The sequence below is a fragment of the Gopherus evgoodei genome, chromosome 5 (genome assembly GCF_007399415.2).
Source record: "Gopherus evgoodei ecotype Sinaloan lineage chromosome 5, rGopEvg1_v1.p, whole genome shotgun sequence".
Taxonomy (NCBI): Eukaryota; Metazoa; Chordata; order Testudines; family Testudinidae; genus Gopherus; species Gopherus evgoodei.
The window spans coordinates 33535314-33559364 of NC_044326.1; the positions used below are offsets into that span (position 1 = coordinate 33535314).

The window sequence follows — 24051 nt, forward strand, 5'->3', positions numbered from 1 at the left end:
CACAGAGCACCTCGTCCCATTTTGGCACTGTGGCTTGTGGGAAGGGGAAGGAAGTGTGCGGGTCTTTCCGCTTCCTGTTCCAACGCCCCATGGTGCTTTGCTGCACATTCCGAGCAGTTTGGCGGCATTGTGAGTCTGCAGCGCGATTTCTGAGATTTCTGTTACAAATGGAGCCTGAGCTGCTGAGGGCCTTGCTGATGAATGTTGCCAGCACATCACGCATGGCATTGGAGCTATTCCTTCAGCTGCAAAGTGACAGTGAGGAGTCAGATGATGATATTGAAACGCCTGATGCTGAAGACACTCAATTGCTTGTGGCAGTAACAGACGTGCTTAGCACTGTGGAACGGCGCCTTTGGGCTCAGGAAACCAGCACTCAGTGGTGGGATCACATCGTCCTGCAAGCATGGGATGACGAGCAGTGGCTGCAGAACTTTCGGATGAGAAAAGCCACTTTCATGGGACTGTGTGCTGAGCTCGCCCCTACCCTGCGGCTCAGGGACACGAGATTGAGAGCTGCCCTGCCAGTGGAGAAGCGGGTGGCTATTGCAATCTGGAAGCTGGCAACTCCAGACAGCTACCGATCGGTGGCGAACCAGTTTGGAGTGGGAAAGTCCACCGTTGGAATGGTGCTGATGCAAGTTTGCACAGCCATTAATCGCACCCTGCTAAGAAGAACTGTGACTCTGGGGAACGTGCAGGACATTGTGGATGGCTTTGCACAAATGGGTTTCCCTAACTGTGGAGGGGCAATAGATGGGACGCATATTCCTATTCTGTCCCCACCCCACCTGGCATCAGAGTACGTTAATCGCAAGGGGTATTTCTCCGTGGTTCTGCAAGCGCTTGTGGATCACCGTGGGCGTTTCACTGACATTTACTCAGGATGGCCTGGAAAGGTGCATGATGCACGCATCTTTCGGAACAGTGCCCTGTTCAGGAGGCTGAGGGCCGGGACTTTTTTCCCAGACCGCAAGATCACAGTAAGGGACGTCGAAATGCCCACTGTGATCCTTGGAGACCCCACTTACCTCTTAATTCCATGGCTCATGAAACCGTATACAGGGAAGCTTGACAGGAGCAAGGACCGGTTCAACTACAGGCTGAGCTGGTGCAGAATGACTGTGGAGTGTGCTTTTGGCCGTTTGAAAGGGCGCTGGAGGTGTCTTTATGGGAAGCTAGATTTGGGGGAAAGCAGCATCTCCGCTATTATATCTGCGTGCTGTACCCTCCATAATATTTGTGAAGGGAAGGGTGAAAGATTCTGTGAGGAATGGACCTCCGAGGTTCGACGCCTAGAGGATGAATTTGCACAGCCAGAGAGCAGGGCTACTAGAGAGGCCCAGGAAAGGACTTCAAGGATTAGGGATGCCTTAAGGGAACAATTTGATGCTGAGAGCCAACAGTAATGTTTGGTGCCTTTGCTGTGCTCCTTTCTACATTGGGGTACAATATTTACCACTTCCTGCAATAATAAAACGTATTGTAAAAGCCATAAAATCCTTTATTCAAAGTACAGTACATAAAAGGCCAGGGGGGTTAGGGTGGTGGACTGTACATTCAGAGGTTTGAATATGTCCTGTTTGGATTACTGTTCAATGTCTGCTGCACTTCAGGATTACTATGCTGCAGAGTAATGGGGGAGGAGTGCACAGGGTAAGAATTGTAGTTATCAGGGCTGGTAGGTGATCATACAGGTGTTGGGGACAGCTGGGGGTAATAAGAAACTGGCTGCTGGAGAAAGGTGTTTTGTGCAAATACTGGGGAACAAGAAAGAAGGCTTTGGGAGGGGTGTGGGTTACCACGGTACAGATCTGCCTGCATGGCTACGAGAGACTCGGAAGAGTCAGTTTGGCGAGCCAGGAGGCTTATCAGGTGCTTTGAGGTTTTTTTGGTAGCCAATTCCTTTCTCCTGCTTTCTGTTTTCCTCCACTCATACATTTTCTCTCTCCATTCCTGCGTCTTCCTACTTTCTCTGTTATAGTGAATCATAACTGCTTTGATCAATTCTTCTTTTGATTTTCGCGGATTTTTTCTCAAGTTCTGCAAGCAACGTGAAGCCGGTGATCCGGCTGCATTAGTCAAGGTCACTAAAAAAAACATAGATAGAAACATGTAATACACAGAGGCTACATTGTTTATTATCACACAGTGAAGGAGTTTTTAGACTTTTTGTAGCATCCTTCCTACATACCTAACATAACACAGAGAGGCCAGGGAAGCGAAGGCATGGCGAGCAATGGGGTGAGTGTTTCTGCCCCGACTTCACCTGGGAGGGGGAACTGACTGATGGCTCACTGGGGTTTATCTGCACTGATTACAGGAGGTAGCTGGTGTCCTGCACAGGGGACAGTAGTGAACAGGAAGGTGGCGAGCTGCTGGCGGGGGGGGCGGTCCGCGTAACTGCTGGCCTGCTGGTGGGGGGGGGGCACGCACAGCTGGGCTGGCTGCCTGCTGGAAAGGAGGGGGGAAGACGGGAGCGCACCGCGGGGCTGGCTGCCTGCTGGAAAAGAGGGGGGAAGACGGGAGCGCACCGCGGGGCTGGCTGCCTGCTGGAAAGGAGAGGGGGAGACCAGAGCGCACCGCGGGGCTGGCTGCCTGCTGGAAAGGAGTGGGGGAGACCGGAGCGCACCGCGGGGCTGGCTGCCTGCTGGAAAGGGGTGGGGGAGACCGGAGCGCACCGCGGGGCTGGCTGCCTGCTGGAAAGGGGTGGGGGAGACCGGAGCGCACCGCGGGGCTGGCTGCCTGTTGGAAAGGAGGGGAGGGAGACCGGAGCGCACCGCGGGGCTGGCTGCCTGCTGGAAAGGGGTGGGGGAGACCGGAGCGCACCGCGGGGCTGGCTGCCTGTTGGAAAGGAGGGGAGGGAGACCGGAGCGCACCGCGGGGCTGGCTATGTGCTGGAAGGGGGTGGGGAGACCGGAATGCACCGCGGGGCTGGGGGGGGACTGCGAACCTGGCGCCCTATCCCTAAATTCTCAACAGGGTTTCCTACTGTCAGATATATCACTGCTGCGTGTTACCTGGGAAGAGAGGGAGGGTCTTCTACAGCAATGTGGATTCCGCCCTGGCCCCTATGCAGCTTGCCTGTGTGCAGCCATGGTCCCCCCACCCCTCGCTGCACAGTGGATCGGACGAGTTAGCCTGACCAGGACAAGGACCACGGTGGCTCTCCCTATAAACTTGCGAAAGCACATTGCCCACGCTCTGGCTGCAACTTTTCAAGCGATTACCGAGGCAGATTACAGAGACGTGATAGAGCAGATCAATGGGCTATTCCACGCTTAGGCATGCATGCAGGCAGCCATAACCCCAACCGTTCTCTCCCAAAACATAAAAATCTGCTTACCCTGAGCACGCTCCTCAGCTTCTTCCTCACCAGCAACTTCCAGCTGCTGCGACTGGCTAGCCTCCTCCTGGCTTGAGAAGAGCTCCTGGCTGCATGCCTCCTGGGACTCTGGGGTGTCTCCCTCCACGCCAGTAGCCTGACTCTCGGCTTCCTCTACACCCTCCCCCACTTCTCCCTGCTCTGAACTCTCCATCGTGCTCCTAGGATTGGCAGTGGGGTCACACCCACGTATGGCATCCAGCTCCTTGTAAAAACGGCAGGTTGTGGGGGCAGCTCCTGAGCGGCGATTTCCCTCCCGGGCTTTGCAGTAAGCACTCCTCAGCTCTTTTATTTTGACCCTGCACTGCAACGCGTCCCGTTCATGGCCCCTTCTCAGCAAGGACTGTGATATCTGCCCACAGGTATCATAATTTCTCCGGCTGGAGCGCAGCTGTCCTTGCACAGCTTCCTCACCCCAAACACTGATGAAGTCCTGCAGCTCGGAATTGTTCCATGCTGGGGCTCGTCTGGGGCGTGGAGGCATGGTCGCTGATTGATTGAATGATTGATTGCACTCCACACCTGGCTGAGCAAACAGGAAGGGGATTTTTAAAATTCCTGGGGCATTTAAAGGTGGGGTCAGCTGAGCCCAGGGCAGTGGAGTGTGCATGATTACCAGAGAGGCTTCTAAGGTATGCTGGGATACCTCCTTATACCCCGGAGGTCAATAAAAGCGCTGGTGGGCGTCCACATGCTGACCAGCGCTGGATCACCAGCGCTGGAATCCCTACACCCGAGGCTCAACCGGGTGTACAGCCAGCGCTGCAACCAGGGAGTTGCAACGCTGGCCGTGCTTTGCAAGTGTGGCCACATCCTAAGTTGCAGTGCTGTAACCCCCTCACCAGCGCTGCAACTCTCTAGTGTAGCCATGGCCTCAGGCTGTCTGCAGCACTCCTATGTTCCCATTCCTGCTTTTTGGAGGGTGTTTTCCCCTTGTGGTCTTTGATTTTCCTTCACCAGCTGTGGTGTTCACAACTGCTCAGAGGATTTGGGATCCATCACTTATGTGCCTAACAAGTCTGGTACTCCAGCCAGTCATGGTATTCCTATGATTGCAGGTATGACTTAATAGGTTTACTATTAGAGCTGGGGTGAGAAGCAGCTACCTCAGCAAACTCATTCACCATTTTTGTCCAACATTAGATTTGTATTATTGATGTGTAGCTATACCCACTATGAAGGACCAGATTGGGATAATAATGTTGCTTGTAGCTGTCAAGTTCTGTTTCTATTTACGGTAGCATAAAATCCAGTGAACCACATTAAAATGACTTGTATAAACCTGATGTGCTCTTTACTTCACAAGATACATCTGGCTCTTAAGCCTGGTCTACACTACGAGTTTATCTCAAATTTGGCAGCGTTAAATTGAATTAACTGTGCACTTATCCACACAATGAAGCCCTTTACTTTGATATAAAGGGCTCTTAAAATCGATTTCTGTACTCCTCCCCGATGAGGGGAGTAGCACTGAAATCGGCATTGCCATTTCGAATTAGGGCTACTGTGGCCGCAATTCGGCGGTATTGGCCTCCGGGAGCTATCCCACAGTGCACCATTGTGACCACTCTGGACAGCAATATGAACTCAGTTGCACTGGCCAAGTAGACAGGAAAAGCCCCGCAAACTTAAATTTTATTTCCTGTTTGCCCAGCGTGGAGCGCTGGTCAGCACAGGTGACCATGCAGTCCCAGAATCAAAAAAAAGCTCCAGCATGGACCGTACGGGAGATACTGAATCTGATCTCTGTATGGGGAGATGAATCTGTTCTATCAGAACTCCATTCCAAAAGACGAAATGCCAAAACATTTGAAAAAATCTCCAAGGCCATGATGGACAGAGGCCACAACAGGGACTCAACACAGTGCTGCGTGAAACTTAAGGAGCTGAGACAAGTGTACCAGAAAGCCAAAGAATCAAATGGATGCTCATGGAGGGAGGAGCGACTGACGACTGTAGCTATCCCACAGTTCCCACACTCTCTGAAAACTATTTGAATTCTGGCCTGAGCTCCCAAAGCCTGAAGGGTCAAAAACATTGTCACAAGTGGTTCAGAGTATATGTTTTCAGCCCCCCCTCCGGCCCTCCCATCCCAGTGAAAGCAAAGGGAAAAAAATTGTTTCTCACCTATTTTCAATGTAACCATATGTCTACTGGATGCTGCTGGCAGACGTGGTGCTGGAGCCATATACAGCAGCATCCCCTTGCCTTGCCTTACGGACGGCAGACGGTACAGTAGGACTGGTATCTGTCATCATCATCCCGTGGGTGCTCCTGGCTGGCCTCGGTGAGGTCGACCGGGGGCAAAAATGGGAATAACTGCAAGTCATTCTTTTCTTTAAGTTTTGTCTAGTGGAGATTCAGTCCTGCCTGGAATATCGTGCCAGCTGGAGGCTTCTGCCTCAGGCTGCTCTCCCAGTTAGCAGCACCATGCGGTCGCGTCTACCCCATCTTACCCCTTGCTACTAGGGCTCACAATCATATACTTAGGCCTCTACTTTTTGCTGCAAATAAAAACATTAAGCTGCTGTTTAGAACTGTCCCCCAACATAGATATCCTGGGACATTTTGTATTTTACCAGTGTCAACCAAAGGCCCACACACAAATGGAGATTCAGTCCTGCCTGTGCTTTTATCCTAGTGCTTATCACAGATTCCCATTTTCAGCTATAGGCTGAGCAAGTGCAGAATGGTGGTTCACTCTACTTTGCTGTAAAAAACCCGCCCTTCCCCCCCCTTTGATTGCTGCTTGCAGAGGCAATAAAGTCAGTGTTGCGAAATGATTGTCTGATGTTGCTTTCACGGAGGGAGAATTGACTGATGACATTTACCCCTAACCATCCGTGACAAATTTTTTGCCCTATCAGGCATTGGGATCTCAACCCAGAATTCCAATGGGTGGGGGAGACTGCGGGAACTATGGGATAGCTATGGGATAGCTACCCACAGTGCAATGCTCCAGATGTCGATGCTAGCCTCGGTACATGGACGCACACCGCTGAATTAATGTGCTTAGCGTGGCCACGTGCATGCGACTTTATACAATCTGTTTCCAAAAATCAGTTTCTGTAAAATTGGAATAATCCCATAGTGTAGGCATACCCTTAGGCAGTTGATCCCATATACTCCCCAGTCATCATCTCATCCTGATGTTAAAGAAGGTAAAACTATAAGCAACTGCAGTAGTAAGCTGAAACTTTTTGTATTCACATGTACTTTTAAAGCACCTATCTCAACCTTATTTATTGCTTTACTCCTAACTATTGTCTTGCTGGAAGGTATTGATCTTTTAATTAGATGAATAATACTTCATTATTTTATTTTTCTGTTGTAGTTATTTGGATGGAAACCAGTTTACTCTTGTTCCCAAAGAACTTTCTAACTACAAACATTTAACACTTATGTAAGTAACTTTAGAGCATCTTTTTGTGGGGGAATTGATCAAAAAGCTGCTCTTCCATTTAATGAAACAGTTACAAGCAAAACATAAAATGTAACCAACCTTTTAACAAATATAGCCCCAAGGCACGTTTTATAAATGGGATATTTTTAGTCCAGTGATCACAACACATTTTATTGCAAAGTAAATAGGCAGGAATTATAGTAAACCTGAAAAGATTGTGAAAATCTCACAAATATGCATTACAGTATGACGGCATCAGTACATTGTCACATGGACATACAGTATTAGCCTCAGTAAAGGCATGAAATTATTTCAATTACAGAGAAAAGATTTTGTAGTTTGTTTGAAACATCTCTGCAGTTGGGTAGCCTGCCACAATTGATGGTCTAGTGGTTGGGGAAGGGAATTTAGTCAGGACACTACATTTTTATTCCTAGCTCTGCTGCTGACTCACTGTGTGATTTTGAACAAACCAGTAAGCTCTTTATGCCTCAGTTGATGCCTTTGTAAAACAGAGATACTACTACTTTCCCTGTGAGACGTATGGGCAGATCCTGAGCTGATGTAAATTGTCATAAGTTCCATTGAATTCAATGAATCAGCTAGGGATAAACCTTGTAATGTTTTGAAGTACATTGTGGCATAGGAGCAAATTAAGTTAGGGAAACAAAATGGCTGCCAGTTTTCTTACATAAAGCAAACTAAATCAGTATAACATTCTGAAAATGCCCCAGCTCCTTTTGTATGCCTTATTCTGGACTAAATGGTCCATTCTTCAAATTTAGAAAATAGATGCATTTCCTTTTCACAAAATTTTCAGATAGCATCAGCAAGTGCACTATTCTCAAATTATGCAATCTAGGCCTGCATGGAGTGTGTGTGGATTTGTGCAAGAAGAGGTGTATGAGATCTACCCTGCAGTATACAGGCCTGTAAAGAGCATGCAGGTTGGTTACTGTTTTCCGTAGTGATAAGCGCTCCTCCCTCAAATTGGCCCACAAAGAGGGTGTCTGAAGGTTTGATTGTTTGGGGTAGTGATGATCAGCCCTGTACTGTATACTATGCAGGAATGGTGTCTCTAGCTTCTGTTTGCCAGAAGCTGGGAATGAGTGACCAGGGATGGATGTGGACCACTTGATGATTACCTGTTCTGTTCATTCCCATTTTAACCTTCATAGGCAGGAAATGGATAACTCTGTCAACTGACCATAAATGTGCCCAGGTCACTCCTCATTCCAGTAGCATCATGATTTACAGCTTAAGTTTCCATTGCTTCCTGAGTTACAGAGTTCCTGTGCAGCATTAAACAATACACAAATGGAATAATGAACACATATCATAGAATATGAGGGTTGGAAGGGACCTCAGGAGATCATCTAGTCCAACCTCCTGCTCAAAGCAGGACCAATTCCCAACTAAATCATCCCAGACAGGGCTTTGTCAAGCCTGACCTTAAAAACCTCTAAGGAAGGAGATTCCACTACCTCCCTAGGTAACCCATTCCAGTGCTTCACCACCCTCCTAGTGAAAAAGTTTTTCCTAATATCCAACCTAAACCTCCCCTGCTGCAACTTGAGACCATTACTCCTTGTTCTGTCATTTGGTACCACTGAGAACAGTCTAGATCCATCCTCTTTGGAACCCCCTTTCAGGTAGTTGAAAGAAGCTATCAAATCGCCCCTCATTATTCTCTTCTGCTAAACAATCCTTGTTCCCTCAGCCTCTCCTCATGAGTCATGTACTCCAGCCCCCTAATCATTTGTTGCCCTCTGCTGGACTCTTTCCAATTTTTCCACATCCTTCTTATAGTGTGGGGCCCAAAACTGGACACAAGTACTCCAGATGAGGCCTCACCAATGTTGAATAGAGGGGAATGAGCCCGTCCCTCAACCTGCCGGCAATGCCCCTACTTATGCAGCCCAAAATGTCGTTAGCCTTCTTGGCAACAAGGGCACACTGTTGACTCATATCCAGTTTCTCATCCACTGTAACCCCTAGGTCCTTTTCTGCAGAACTGCTGCCTAGCCATTCGGTCCCTAGTCTGTAGCAGTGCATGGGATTCTTCTGTCCTAAGTGTAGGACTCTGCACTTGTCCTTGTTGAATCTCATCATGTTTCTTTTGGTCCAATCCTCTAATTTGTCTAGGTCCCTCTGTATCCCATCCCTATGCTCCACCATATCTACCACTTCTCCCAGTTTCGTCTCATCTGCAAACTTGCTGAGCATACAGTCCATGCCATCCTCCAGATCATTAATGAATATATTGAACAAAACCAGCCCCAGAACCGACCCTTGGGGCACTCCGCTTGATACCGGCTGCCAACCAGACATGGAGCCATTGATCACTACTTGCTGAACCTGATGATCTAGCCACCTTTCTGTCCACCTTATAGTCCATTCATCAAGCCCATATATCTTTAACTTGCTGGCAAGAATACTGTGGGAGACCGTATCAAAAGCTTTGCTAAAGCATCCACTGCTTTCCTGTCATCCACAGAGCCAGTTATCTCCTCATAGAAGGCAATTAGGTTTAGACAGGCATGACTTGCCCTTGGTGAATCCATGTTGACTGTTCCTGATCACTTTCCTCTCTTTGAAGTGCTTCCGAATTGATTCCTTGAGGACCTGCTCCATGATTTTTCCAGGGACTGAGATGAGGCTGAGTGGCCTGTAGTTCCCCAGATCCTCCTCCTTCCCTTTTTTAAAGATAGGCACTACATTAGCCTTTTTCTAGTCATCTGGGACCTTCCCCAATTGCCATGCATTTTCAAAGATAATGGCTCTGCAATCACATCCGCCATCTCCTTTAGCACCTTTGGCTGCAGCGCATTCTGCTCCATGGATTTATGCTTATCCAGCTTTTCTAAATAGTCCCAAACCACTTCTTTCTCCACAGAGTGCTGGTCACCTCCTCCCCATACTGTGCTGCCCAGTGCAGCAGGCTGGGAGCTGACCTTGTTCATGAAGACAGGAGCAAAAAAAGCATTAAGTACATTAGCTTTTTCCACATCCTCTGTCACTAGGTTGCCTCCCTCATTCAGTAAGGCGCCCACACTTCCCTTGACTTTCTTCTTGTTGCTAACATACCTGAAGAAACCCTTCCTGTTACTCTTAACGTCTCTTGCTAGCTGCAACTCCAAGTGTGATTTGGCCTTCCTGATTTCAGTCCTGCATGCCCGAGCAATATTTTTATACTCCTCCTTGATCATTTGTCCAATCTTCCACTTCTTGTAAGCTGCTTTTTTGTGTTTAAGATCAGCAAGGATTTCACTGTTAAGCCAAGCTGGTCACCTGCCATATTTACTATTCTTTCTACACATTGCAATGGTTTGTTCCTGCAACCTCAGTAAGGATTCTTTAAAATTCAGCCAGCTCTTGTGGGCTCCTTTGCCCTCCATGTTATTCTCCCAGGGGATCCTGCCCATCAGTATATGGGACCCATTACTGAATTATTTGAGTTGCTCACAATCTTTATTGTATTTATCCTCACAACACTGCTGTGAAGTTGGGAAATATTATTTATCCCCATTTGACATATGGGGAAGTAGGGGCACAAGAGACTGAGGAGTTGTCTACACAGTTGACAAGGTAGATCCTGCTGGTGCGCTTTAACGTAGTGCTGTTTGAAACACTACTATGTTAACCTCTAATGTGCAGTAGCAGGGTCAACACAGACCAATTAATGCGCAACATGTTAGTGTGCCTTAGAAATCACACCTCCATAAATGCATTACCCCACCATGTAGACAAACCCTTAGTAACATACCCAAGGTCACACAGTAGGGAATTGAATCTGGGTCTTCTGTGTCCCAGGCCAATACCCTACCCCTGGACCATCCTTCTTCCCTTCTTTTCTCTTTCTGGTACAAATAGATTATGCTCCATTGCACTTGGCTGACATGTTGATGGGTACATTATAGGTTTGTCTTCTTAGGTTTTCTAATGGCAAATTCTGATGAAGAAGCCTGTTGCACACCATTTCTGCCATTTCTTATTCAATAATAGTGCTAGACAATCACAGCTAAAATATTAAGACCCCTCAGAAGCTAATGCCAAAGAATACTCTAAAGAACAATAATGAAATAAGCAACATAAACAAGACCAAGAGAAGGTAGAACAACAGTAGGAGACAGTAGAAACAACTACAGCTTCCCTCAGCATGATTCATTTCCAAACTTTCCCCACCAAGCACAGTGCTCTTCAAAGCTTCTTTTTCAAAACTTTCACCCATGTAGACCCAAGATTTCACATATTATAGGAGCACTGGAACCCAGGCACAAGTTTTTTGAGGGGAAAACCTTGTTTAAAATAGTTGTACCTATGCTCTCAGACCTCCAGATTAAGGGTGTCAGGTAATACTTATTCATATTCCATTAGGGAGGTAGCTAGAAAGATTCCCACTTAAAATTATCTACCTACATTCCCAGTTCACCTGCTAGTTTCATTTTATCACTGTAAGATTGTAGTCTTAGTTAAGGAGCATGATGGACACTGGCATTGTATAAGAATGCAGGACACTGAATTGCTTGGGCTTTTATCCCTTGAAATGAGAATACTTTTCATTTATCAATGTGAGCTCTTGCTTGGCTTGCAAGTGGCATGTGACAATAAAAGGCGTTGTTTAAAATATCAATATTAATAACAATACTACCTCTACTAATAAAAATAATGTGCTCTTTCAGTTCTAGAGTATGATGCTTCCGAATTTGTGCTGTCATTTTAAGGACTGAATTTCTGAATTTATTTTTTATAGAGATTTAAGTAACAACAGAATCAGCACTCTTTCTAACCAGAGCTTCAGCAACATGACTCAGCTGCTCACCTTGTAAGTTTAAATGTATAACAATGAATGTTTGAAAACATTACAGTGTTTATTGTCTTGAAAAGAAAAGGCAACCTGTTAATATTAAAACTTGCTTGATTTGGAGGCTGTAAGATAACTGTTTCCTAACTGGCTGTGAATGCAAAAGGTACATTTGATCATGCTCTGCACTGTATGTGTGTGTTTGTTTACTTGTTTGTTATTTTATATGCTTTCAGAATTCTTAGTTACAACCGTCTGAGGTGTATCCCTGCACGGACATTTGATGGGTTGAAATCACTTAGGTTACTGTAAGTAGTTATTTTATTTTGAAAAAACGTATTTTATGTAACAACAAATTTGGAAACCCATAAGAAATTAATAAATCTTCAACCCCAATAAGTACTTAAGGAAAAAATAAAGAACAAAGAATCACAGAATGTAAATTTTCTGCATTTTTTATTATATAATTAAGTATAAATAAGTGCTGTCATAGGTCATACAAAGAGTGTACATTGTAACCTTTTCTGTTCTATTTCTTGTTTCTTTTGTCACATTCTAGCTTGTAAGATTCACTTGTGTATGTCTAAAAATGTTATTTGTATGTGACATAGCAATGGTGTCTCTCAAACTATATGGTGTTATTATTCTAAGTATCTTTTCTTTTCCATTAGATTTTAAATGTGTTTTAGCATTTCCTTAATAAGTTGCTTACTTTCTCTCACTTAACTTTGGGTGCTTTTCCAACTCAGAACTTGATGGACAATTGATGATAAATAAAATATTATGTGATTTAGCCCAGTTTATTTTTTTTTAACAAACAGACTGCTATTGTCATCTTATTTGTGTGTTACTTTAAATTATTTAAATGTTTGGTGCACACAAATCTCAGTCTTTTGGTAGCTGCCTATATTCCTTCAAGTATTTGCTGTTCAGTATCTAAGCTGTATGATTGGTCACCTGAATTACTAAATTTTGATCTCTGACAAGGAGGCATAAATCTTATTATGAACTAATTTTATTTAGGGCTAGTTCTGAAAGCGGCAGAACTTGTGGATGGGACCCATATTGGTAGGGTCTACAATAGTGGGCCAGAGAGTCCTGCACATGTTCATTCCTCATGGGAGAAAGCTAAGCTAAGCCTATTTGGTGACTCTCAGTACAATGGCCAGATTCTGAATGCTGATCTTTTTGACCATGTCAGTGGTGCAAAGCAGACAGAAATCCAGTTTAACCATCTGCTAATGAATTCCTCTCCCTTATGGATATTTTCCTGCTGGCACAGAGCCGTCACTCGTATTCTATACCCATTCACATCCTGACTTCTAGTTCAACATGACCAGGGCCTTTGGATGTGTTCTTAGAGTTCTGGGACTTCTTTAACTTCTATACATGAGTGTCACCAGGCACTGCTAGTTTTTGGAGCTGCCTGTCTCTATCAGATATGAGGGAATGGCATTGGGATACAGAATATTTCAAGCCACAAGTTCACTTTCCTTGCTTCTGCTGCCCTTACCTGGGTCACCTTTAGGATTTTACTCTTGGATGCTCCTACTGCCTCACTGGGGATTTCCTCCAGAACCCTTCCTCCCTTTCCATTATGGCCTCCTTCCTGGTTGCTGATGCCCCCCTACCTGGCTGCTTCATGCTGCCTGCTATTTGTCATTTCCACTCTTTCCTCGCAGATATCCTGGACCTATTTACATTCCCTGTACCCCCCATTTCATCCTCTCCTTACGCTAATGTATCCCTGCCACTATTCTCTCCCCTAAACAAAGTGTTGCTGCTCTTCTCCTAGCAGATTCCTCCTTCCACCTTCCTCTCTAGCTTATGCTCCAAACTAGGGTTGTCAATCGCAGTTAACTCACGCAATTAACTCAAAAAATTAATCATGATTTAAAAAAAATCACAATTAATTGCAGTTTTAATTGCACTGTTAAACAATAGAATAACCATTGAAATGTATCAAATATTTTAGATGTTTTTCTACATTTTCAAATATTTTTATTTTGATTAAAACACAGAATACAAAATGTACAGTGCTCACTTTGTTTTATTATTTTTATTACGAATATTTGCACTGTAGAAATGATAAACAAAAGAAATAGGTATATCTCCAATTGTTATTATAACTGAAAAATACTATCTCCTAGAACTGGAAGAGACCTTGAAAGGTCATTGAGTCCAGCCCCCTGCCTTCACTAGCAGGACTAAGTACTGATTTTTGCCCCAGATCCCTAAGTGGCCCCCCTCAAGGATTGAATTCACAACCCTGGGTTTAGCAGGCCAGTGCTCAAACCACTGAATTATCCTTCCCTCCCCCCCAATACATGTACTTTAGTGCAGTCTCTTTATCGTGAAAGTGCAACTTACAAATGTAGATTTTTTTTTGTTGCATAACTGCACTCAAAACCAAAACTATGTAAAACTTTAGAGCCCACAAGTCCACTCAGACCTACTTCTTGTTCAGCCAATCGCTAAGACCAACCAGTTTGTTTACATTTACAGGAGATTATGCTGCCCGCTTCTTAATTTACAATGACACCTGAAAGTAAGAACAGGCGTTCATATGGCACTTTTGTAGCCAACATTGCAAGGTATTTACGTGCCAGATATGCTAAACATTTGTATACTCCTTCATGCTTCAGCCACCATTCCAGAGGACGTTTCCATGCTGATGATGCTTGTTAAAAAATAATGCATTAATTAAATATGTGACTGAACTCCTTGGGGGAGAATTGTATGTCTCCTGCTCTGTTTCACCCCCATTCTCCTATATATTTCGAGTTATGGCAGTCTCCAGTGATGACCCAGCACATGTTCATTTTAAAAACACTTTCACTGCAGACTTGACAAAATGCAAAGAAGTACCAATATGAGATTTCTAAAGATAGCTACAGCATTGGTTTAAGAATCTAAAGTGCCTTCCAAAATCTAAGAGGGATGAAGTGTGGAGCATGCTTTCAGAAGTCCTAAAACATCAACACTCCAATACGTAAAGTACAGAACCCGAACCACCAAAAAAAAGAAAATCAACCTCAGGTGATGAGAATGTACGTGTATCATTCTGCCCTGCTTTGGATCGTTATCAAGCAGAATGTCATCAGCGTAGACTCATGTCCTCTGGAATGGTAGTTGAAGCATGAATCTTGCAATGCTGGCTACAACAGTGCCATGTGAATGCCTGATCTCACTTTCAGGTGACATTGTAAACAAGAAACAGGCAACATTATCTCCTGCAAATGTAAACAAACTGGTTGGTCTTAGCGATTGGCTGAACAATAAGTAAGACTGAGTGGACTTGTAGGGTCTAAAGTTTTAAATTGTTTTATTTTTGAATGCAGGTTTTTTTTGTACATATTTCTACATTTGTAACTTCAACTTTCATGATAAAGAACACTGTGCACTTTGTGTTCTGTGTTGTAATTGAAATCAATATATTAGAAAATGTAGAAAACATCCAAAATATTTAAATGTTATTCTATTTTTGTTTAACAGCATGATTAATTGCACAATTAATCACGATTAATTTTTTTAATCGCTTGACAGCCCTATTCCAGACCAGTCCATGTGTTTCTCTCTCCCCTGTTTAGCTACCTTGTCCCTTTCTTCCTGAAAGAATATCTCTGCACATCCACCCTTTGGCCATCACTGCACCAACCCAGCTGAACTAAACATCTTTTGTCTTGCCTGTGTGAACAGAAAAGGACGTACTGTGAATGGCAAGGGACAATGAGGATAGAAAGATGATATAACTGAATGTTTAGTCACATACTAGCTACTTCATTAAATCTAAAACAGGATAAAACGTTAAGGCAACCTGTACTGGCAGTGGTGAAAGGAGATAGGCATTAGCCACCCAAGCTATCACCAGTTGTACCCCTTTTGATGTTCAAACCTGGAGCATGCTCTAGTTCCTGATTCATTCACTTATTTACTCACTCTAGTCCAATGCCCTAACAGAGCCTGTATTTTATTATTTGGTAGTCTATCACAACCGAGAGCAGCCTGCTATGTAGAAAGACATCATGCCATGTGTAACCCTTCTGCCCCTATGAGTTGGCAGCAACTAGGGCAGGGTTCAGTATCCAGGGGTTCCGTTTCAGTAACACAATGCATAACCGGCTCGAGCCCCCACCCAGTGACCTGGGACACTTACATACCACACCCCCCTGGGCGCCTCTAGGAGGCAATACTTTCCCTCTTGCAAGCACAGAGTCTGAGTGTAGCAAAATCTTTTTAATAAAGGAAGGAATCAATGCGGCATCCCATTGGAGAAACACCACAAACAGCGTTATAACACAAACCATAAACAAAAACCCACCTCCAAGTACGTTTGGCAATGTCCTTTATCCCCGTAGGGTTTTAAGTCCAATCACCCCTAAGTCCAACAACCCAAAAGTCTCTGGTCAATGCCACCCCAGAGTTCGAGAGTTTATCTGTAGAGTTCCCTCCCCCCAGCCTGGGTAGAAAGGGGCACCTTACGTGGTCCGGGGCCAACTGCCCTGCCTCTCCATGGGTTCTGCTTCCGCCTTCTCCACGAACTGCTCCGCTTTACCAGCCACTCCACTCTGCTCCTCCAGCCGTCCTCAGAAACTGCTCCGCTCCACCAGCTGCTCTGCTCCATGAGCTGCTCCAGTTCTCCCTGCAAACTGCTCGGCTCTGCTCACTCTGTGGGCTGCTCCACCCATCCCACAGCTACTCCACTCTGCCAGCCGCTCCGCTCCACTAGCTGTCCCGTGATCCGCTCCAGCCATCCCCACAAACTGCTCCAGTCCGCCAGCTGCTCTGTTCCACAGTATAGCTTCAGGCTCCCCCACTAGTTAGCACAGTACTCAGTGCTCTCAGCTCAGTAATTTCAGCTCTTTAGTGATTTTAACTCTTAGTGATCTCAGCTCTTAGTAGGGGAGCCCCAGTGCTAGTGCACCATTAGCCCAAAGTGAGTTCAGCTCAGTAACCTGTATCTAGATTCTTGAGGGAATAAAAAAAATCAACTCTGACATTCCACAGTGGAGAGAGGATGGGGTGGAACTGGTGCTTCTGGCTCCACAAGGAGACTGCACCACCAGGCACAGATACCTGTCCGCAGCCTCTCTCAATTCACTGGGTTTTGGAACCCATGTCCCTTGTCTAGCAAGTACCACCCAACTGAGGTTGAGTCATTTCTGTCACAAAGCAGTCCCACAGCTTGGCAGCCTGGGATGGGGTAGGCATGCCTATGCAAATACACTCTCTGAAATTCTTTCCACTAGATGTCAGGGTAGAGTTCATCCTGACTCTGCTTACACATGTAAGAGTGCTTTAGACTTACCTGCAAGTGCCAACGCATGCTTCCTAGGAAAGATGGTGACTAATTCACAACAAAGGCAGCTCAACCCAAGCATTAGATTGGGGGTGTCGAGGAGAAGGTGATGAAAATCTTCCAAGCGCTGCATACAAAATGAGACCTACCCATGTCAATCACCAAAATGAGACATTGCTCAAAGCAAATTGAATACATGTTCAAATTACTTGAGAAGCTCTCTGAGCACCACTAGGCTCCTTAAGTTTGGCTTCTCCTATGTGAAGTTCAGTATTCTTAAGGGATCAGCTAGGTTCCTGAAGTTTGGCTCCTTCTTAACTGGAGTGGGGGAAATGGCCAAATGCAGCCCACTTCTGGCACCAAAATGAGAGGCTACTCACAGTAAATTGTGCTGTTCTGTGGTTCTCACTCTTCTTTCTTACATGAGGAATGAAGTAATTTAAACGTCATCATTAATATCACTAGGTTCTGAGTTATCACTACCTGCTTTGAATGGGGCAGTTCACACCTCTCAGCTAATGTTCTCATGTCTGTATCACATTATTCACATTTGAGGATTTTTTTCACAACCACAACAAATAGGGTTTTACTTGGGATTTCTTTGTTTGTTTTTGTTTGTTAATGAAAGCTGAGATTCTGGAGAACAAGATAGTAGCTTCAGAGGTGTGTCTTTACCAGTGGTTTCCAGGTCTGGACTCAGCTCCTTCCTTTTGACCTCTGTTAGGTCAAAAGAGCCAGTTATTGGAGGTCCACCCCTTTATACCTCCAATAACTATCTGACTGAACGGAGTCTGATTCTCTGCTGCCAGGACCTACCCCTCAAAATTGTGATCCTGTCAAGCCAATAATATTGAAAAAGAAGGCTGATTCAGAAAAAAATATCGTACAAAGCAACCATATAAGAACCATGCCAGAACCCTGCACAATTGTCCAGGTCTATAGGTATCCATCTCAGTTTTAAATCCTTGCATTACACAAATCCTTCAGCTTGGCTGACTTATATAAACAGCTGCCACTGCAGTATTTGTAAAATCCAAAACTTAACATATGAACTGCAGCTCTGTTAATATCCACCACCAATAAATGCAAAGATGGGGAAGGTAGGGTAGGATATTGATTTTTGCGATGCAGCAAGCAAAGTGGTAAGTGGTATTCTATTTGTCGAGGCCACAATCCCAGTAAGCCAATTCAGGCACTTGCACTTATTAATGGGAGCCTCTCTGTCAAGAAGGGGTGTTCAGCTGACTGGTGCTGCAGTGCTGCCTGGGATATACCCTTCCTTTCTGACCTTACCCTGCATTTTAGTACTCAAGGCCAGTATACTCTGTTGCCCTATTAAAGAACCATGCTTCAGCCTACACAACTATCAGGGCTGAATCACAATTCCCTACTACAGTTATAATTAGAATGGGACAGTGAGGAAGCATGGTCCAGGTCTTGTGGTGCTAGCCTGAGATCCACGTTCAATTCTCAGCTGCATCACAGACTTCCTGTGATCTTTGGCAAGTTGTTTAGCTTTAGTGTGTCTCAGTTCCCCATCTGGAAAGTGGAGATAATAGTATGTCCCTCCCTCACAGGGTTATTGTGAGAACAGATACATAGATCTATGCAGATGCTATCATCACATGGGCCACATTAGGTACCTGAGTAAGAATTTTCTGTTGACATTTTTTAATGGAAATGACTTCTTTCTACGTTTTTTTTCAGGAAAATGTTAATTTCATTTGAAATTTGTTGGTTTTTCAACAAGCTGAAAATGAAAATGTCTGTTTTCAGTTTACTGAAAAATTTCCAGTTATTCCACTGGGGAAAGAATGGGCAGAGGGTTTTTTGTTTGTTTTTTCAGTGTACAGTTTGTTGAAAAAATTTAAATTTTCCTGCACGAGCTACCCCTTTTAAAAACCCCTAGTTATATGTTGGTTGGTGGTTTTTTCTGTCCACACGGGCCAGTTAAAAACTATGTTATAACATGGTTGAACTAGATGTTTCAAACCTATAGTTACTTTTGTAGTGAGTATACAGGGCTTTAGTTAGCCGCTGGATTTTGTTTTTTATTTCATATTTTATAAAAACACCTTATACAATTTTAATCATAAGCCTGGGTATATGTAGATATATGTGGAATGAAAGCTTATATAGATAGGTAGCGGGAACTCTCTTGGGTAGGTCTGCGCAGGTTTGATTGAACCAGCCCTGTGTTTTTCATCAATAAAGAATTTCATTTTATGATTACAGACTCACAACAGGTTTTCATGAACCTGTATTCAGTGAATGTATGCAAAAGGCAAATAAAGATGACAAACCCAATCAGTGAAATTCTAATTAAGCAGTAAAACCATTTAAATTTTTAGTCTGAATTCAGAACAAAAACATGAGAGGCAGGCAGGTGGTCTTGGGAAGGCTGCAAATGCACAGGAACTGAAATTGAATGTGAAACTGAATCAAGTTTGTAAAATCACAAGCCTGCAAAGTTAAACTGCTGAAGTCCATGCACTATAGTTGCTGAAAAATAACAAAAGGCAAGTTCACTTGTGCTTCCACAGAAAAAATACCTATTTTGGTTATTTTCTTTTCCTTAGGTCTTTACATGGCAATGATATTTCTGTTGTTCCTGAAGGAGCTTTTAATGATCTTTCAGCATTATCACACCTGTGAGTATTCAGTCATATATTTTTTACTTACATGTATGTTGACCTCCTGCCTGGATCAGCATTTAATGGAAAGACTTTTTTCTAGAGTAACGTCATGCTATTTTGCTCAGTTTTCTGTGAGCTACAAAGAGCAAAGATGAATTGGAACCATTGGAGTTTAGAGGAACATATTGAATCTGAGCCTTGCAAGGGAGGAGACGATATATTACTGCATACAAGTGTACCTGAGTTTGATATTGTTGAACAGATGCAGTTTTTAAGTGTCTTTATATGTGGAGTCATCTGTTTTTGTTTTGCTGTGAGCAACTAATGCTCCAGCTTTGTGCTCAGACATATTCAGCATCTGGGAATGTCACAGAAAGTTGAAAGGGTACTGATTAATTTTGGTGTCATCCTTATTTACAATTCATTCAAATGCTGCTATCAGGATGACACATGTGCATGAAGACAGATGAAACTAACACAAGGAACTGGAAAGGGAGTAGGAGATGGAGGTTATGAAAGAAGAATGAAAGGAATTTCTTGTGTACATGCAAAGTAAAATGACAAAGTGGCTGCTTTATCTTGTACTTTAGTCCTCTGAGTTTTTGTCTTCCCCTTCCCTGATTCCAAAATGGCAGCCATACGTATGTTTTCTCATGCTCTTTGGAAGCATTTTAAAAACATGGATGATCAATTAAGGTTGACCCTCTCCTAACCCCTGCCCCCACAAAAAAGTTGTTTGCTTGTTGTAATGGCAATCATGTTAGACTTGCCGATATTTTGATTTTTGAGTAGACTAATTCCCCACATCTCAGCTCTACCTAGTGGCATTTTTGTGCCATCTCGTGGTGACATAGCATCATGTGACAGTGTCAGCAGACAGAGCATACTTCTGCTTTTTTGGAGAGGTGACTGCTTTATGCACTTCAGCCATTTTCCCCCTGGGTTCTAGGTAGGAGAAAGTTCTATCAGGTTCTTCCTCTTGTTCTCTTCCTAACAAGGGATATTTCTCTCCCTCAATCTGAAGCTGAAAGAATCACCCTTCTTTTGAGAAAGCAGAGAGCATTTTCTCTCTCTCATGGGTGGAGAACCATTTCCTCTTTTTCTCTGGAACAACAGTAGGGCAGGAGGATACCTGTCATATTTCTAACATGGGAGTAAGGAGTTTAAAGTATCTGTTGAACTGGATCTGTTTGTTTTTTATTGCTCCCCATTCAGCCTGATTGAGTGAGTGGGTTCGTCAGAGTAAATCACAGAAGTGCTTCCTGCTTGGTCAGGCAGAATGAGGAGCATTTCTGCAATCTTCATTTCTGTTCGTGGTATTTGAGCCATGCTTTGATCATTTTTTCCTGGGATCATCTCACTTTCTCAGAAGGTCCAGTGGTGTGAGATCAGGATGTGGGACATTCTCAAGGGCAGTAGAATACTGAAGGCATTTCCATGACTACCTATTGAAATGCTGGACACATGACAGATTTTTTCTTTAAAGCAGTGGCATAGCTTCATTTCATAACAGCACAGTGGGAACTGGGGGTACATTACTGTTATAAAGTGACACACTGTATATATCCTCTCCATTAACCACAAAACAGTTTGCTCCTGCCTGAGCGAGTTGTAAGAACATTTGTGCTCTCTACTGGGAAAACCCTGACTGTTGAAGAAGACACTTTATAAATTGAGTAATTCAGAAAATCTTTTAAAACATTTTAAACAATAAAATGTGCTCAAATTTCTTTATTACAAAAAATAAAATTTTAACAGTTACATCCAGCTGAATTCAAGATAAATGGGCTTTCTATGGGGCCCACTGAGGGGATAATGATTCTATGGAACTTGCTAAAAATGTTGCCTTACTTCAGATTGTTAGTGGCAGAGTTCTGTCCCTTCCCAGGAGCAGGTCTTTTAGGCCTGCCTCTACTGACTGCTTCTGATGCCATCAGCACTGAGCTGACTCGGGGAATCTCCTTACATAATCATGTAGAGGAGCTCTCTGAGGAGATCAGTAACCATAGCTCTATATTCATAGGCCGAGCTCCAAAGAGAAAATAATAAATTGCAGTTTTATGGGGAGAAAGGTGAAAGCAAATGATTTATGCACCCATGAACTGGAAGAGGGAAGTAATATTTTTTTTAATGGTTTTACCCATTTTTTGCAGATTGACCTTAAGCCCCATTTGAAGAGCCACAGGAGTGCAAGGGTTTTACTTCATCCTCTGGCTAACTTAACTTCCCATTACAAAATTTCTTTTGCAGCTTCAGACGCTCTTTGTTAAACTCAAATACATTGACCATTTCAGTACAAAGGGTGATACTGAGCTCATTAGCATCAGTTCTCCAAAATCCATATTAATGTAACTGGGAATAATGGCTAACATTCTGGCATGGTTTGTTGCTGAGTCCTAGTTTCTAAGCCAAGATCCAGGGTAATCCATGTAGCGCATTTAGCTTCCAGGAGTTTTCTGCTGATCATAGATTTGTTTTTGTTATACAAAGCAAGCACATAAAACTGTTATGTTTTTTTCCCCCCCAGTGCTATTGGAGCAAATCCTCTGTACTGTGATTGTAACATGCAATGGCTGTCCGACTGGGTAAAGTCAGAATACAAAGAACCTGGTATTGCACGTTGTGCTGGTCCTGGAGAAATGGCAGATAAACTACTTCTCACAACTCCATCTAAAAAATTTACTTGCCAAGGTACTGTTTTATGTTTTTTCTGATGTGAAATTTAACAGTGGAATAGTGGAATTGTGAAATGATAGAATAATCCCACGCTTTCTAAATATATTCATCATACCATCTTCATTGTTGGGTCTTTTGTCATGGGCAGGACCAATGTGGATATTCCTCATACTCAAAGTTCTAAAGCCATTGGTTCCAGCAAAGAGCTTCTCAGCCTATGCAGCATAAATTCCAATTTCCAGTTCCTTTCTGACAAAAGTTGTAAAAGAAGCTTCTCTGGTTCACAGTAAAGTATTATCCCAAATTGCATTGCTACCTGTCTCAAACTGACACTGTTATAACTCTTGTCTTATTAATCAAAGAATATACTTTCACTAAACTCTGGTGCGTCATTCGCAATATTTCCAGCAAAACTTGTAAACATTTCCATGATTATTAGCTCTGTGAGTCTTGCAGTTTGTGCTGCATCATAGGAACTGCCAGACTGGATTAGATCCAAAATCCTGTCTCCAGCAGTGGCCAGCACCAGATGCTTCAAAGCATCAGATGCAAGAAACCACACAGCAGAGAAATGTGGGGTAATTGCCCTCCATGATGGTCTTATCCTATTCCCTAGTAGTTTAGAGATTTGTTTTAATGTTTTATCTCCTCGCCAATACTCTTTTTGTTCACGTTAACTGGTATCACTCTGGATGTTGTTGTTATCCATATAGCAGTTCAGTCTTTTTTATGAATCTGACCAAGTTTGTGGTCTCAAAGGTCTTAAGCTATCCTAATTCTTGGCCCTTATGTGAAACAGGACTTCTGTTATCTTACGTATTGGTCTTTTCTTTTTTCTTTTCAATGTGTAGAGCACTTTTGCTGCTCTCCCTTGTCTCTAGATTCTTAAAGTTAAATATTTTGGAGCACCCAATAAAAAGAACCATAAATATGGGATTATTAAAGTGATCCTGCCTAAATTGATAACTCTTCCTGAGATGCTTGATAAATGTGAGCTCAGTTTTTCCATGCAAGGCTGTTTTCTTGTGGAAGTGACTTAAGCTTACAGACTGAGTGAGCTTCAAGTTCTATTGACTGATTCACCTCTTAGCAAATTCTTCAAAGACACGGTGGTGCTAAAGATGCATCCTACCTTCTTTCCTAAAATAATTATGGAATTCTACCTCAGTTGATCATCAGGACATTTTTCTTTTTCCTTTTTCCAGCATGCTTACCTCAATGAGCCTCTTCTCCACAAATTGGGTGTCAGAGGGTCACTAGGTTTTTAGTAAATTAAAACTATTAGAAATCTAACCTGTTTGTGTTGAATTTTACACAAAGTCATTACGCTTTGCTGTCTCTAAGATAACTGTTGTTATAGCCTGACATGACTATTGCTCTATGGTCATGTCAAGGCCAGTTCTTTATGAGACAAATCTGCTGCCACAAACAAATCATCTAGTTCTGACTAGGAGATTTCCAAACCATCCACATGGATTTATCTGTACACATTTGCAAATCGTTATTTCTGACATGCTTATAACTAGACAGGATATGGGATATGCTGTAGTACTAGTAGAACAAACACTCTTTCCAGGCTTTGTGTGGGGGGGGGATCTTTTTCTCCCCCCTCCATTTACAGTTAATTTTGTCAGGTTTTTTAACGATCTCTGTTTAAAATAAGAATAGTTTAAAATGTATGGAGTGTCTTGTCTCTCACACTCACTCACTAGATATCTAGATCTATTCATCTTGTTAGTGTTACTGTTCAAGGTATGCTCATCTTGCTTGTACTTTTTTCTGTTCCCTATTGTAGCTTTTCCTTTCTTCACCCCTGCAGGTGTATTTATTTCATAGCACATTTTCTGG

General features: G+C 43.5%; 1 protein-coding gene across 11 annotated transcripts in view; it reads left to right on the forward strand.

The window, feature by feature from the left end:
• The window catches only part of SLIT2 (slit guidance ligand 2), a 427330-nt gene that overhangs the window by 343511 nt on the left and 59768 nt on the right, over positions 1-24051 (forward strand). For all 11 annotated transcript variants that reach the window (XM_030564146.1, XM_030564137.1, XM_030564144.1 and 8 more), the window contains 5 exons: positions 6720-6788; positions 11542-11613; positions 11829-11900; positions 19471-19542; positions 22055-22218. In XM_030564146.1, the coding sequence (XP_030420006.1) occupies positions 6720-6788; positions 11542-11613; positions 11829-11900; positions 19471-19542; positions 22055-22218 (449 nt within the window). The remainder of the gene's footprint in view (positions 1-6719; positions 6789-11541; positions 11614-11828; positions 11901-19470; positions 19543-22054; positions 22219-24051) is intronic.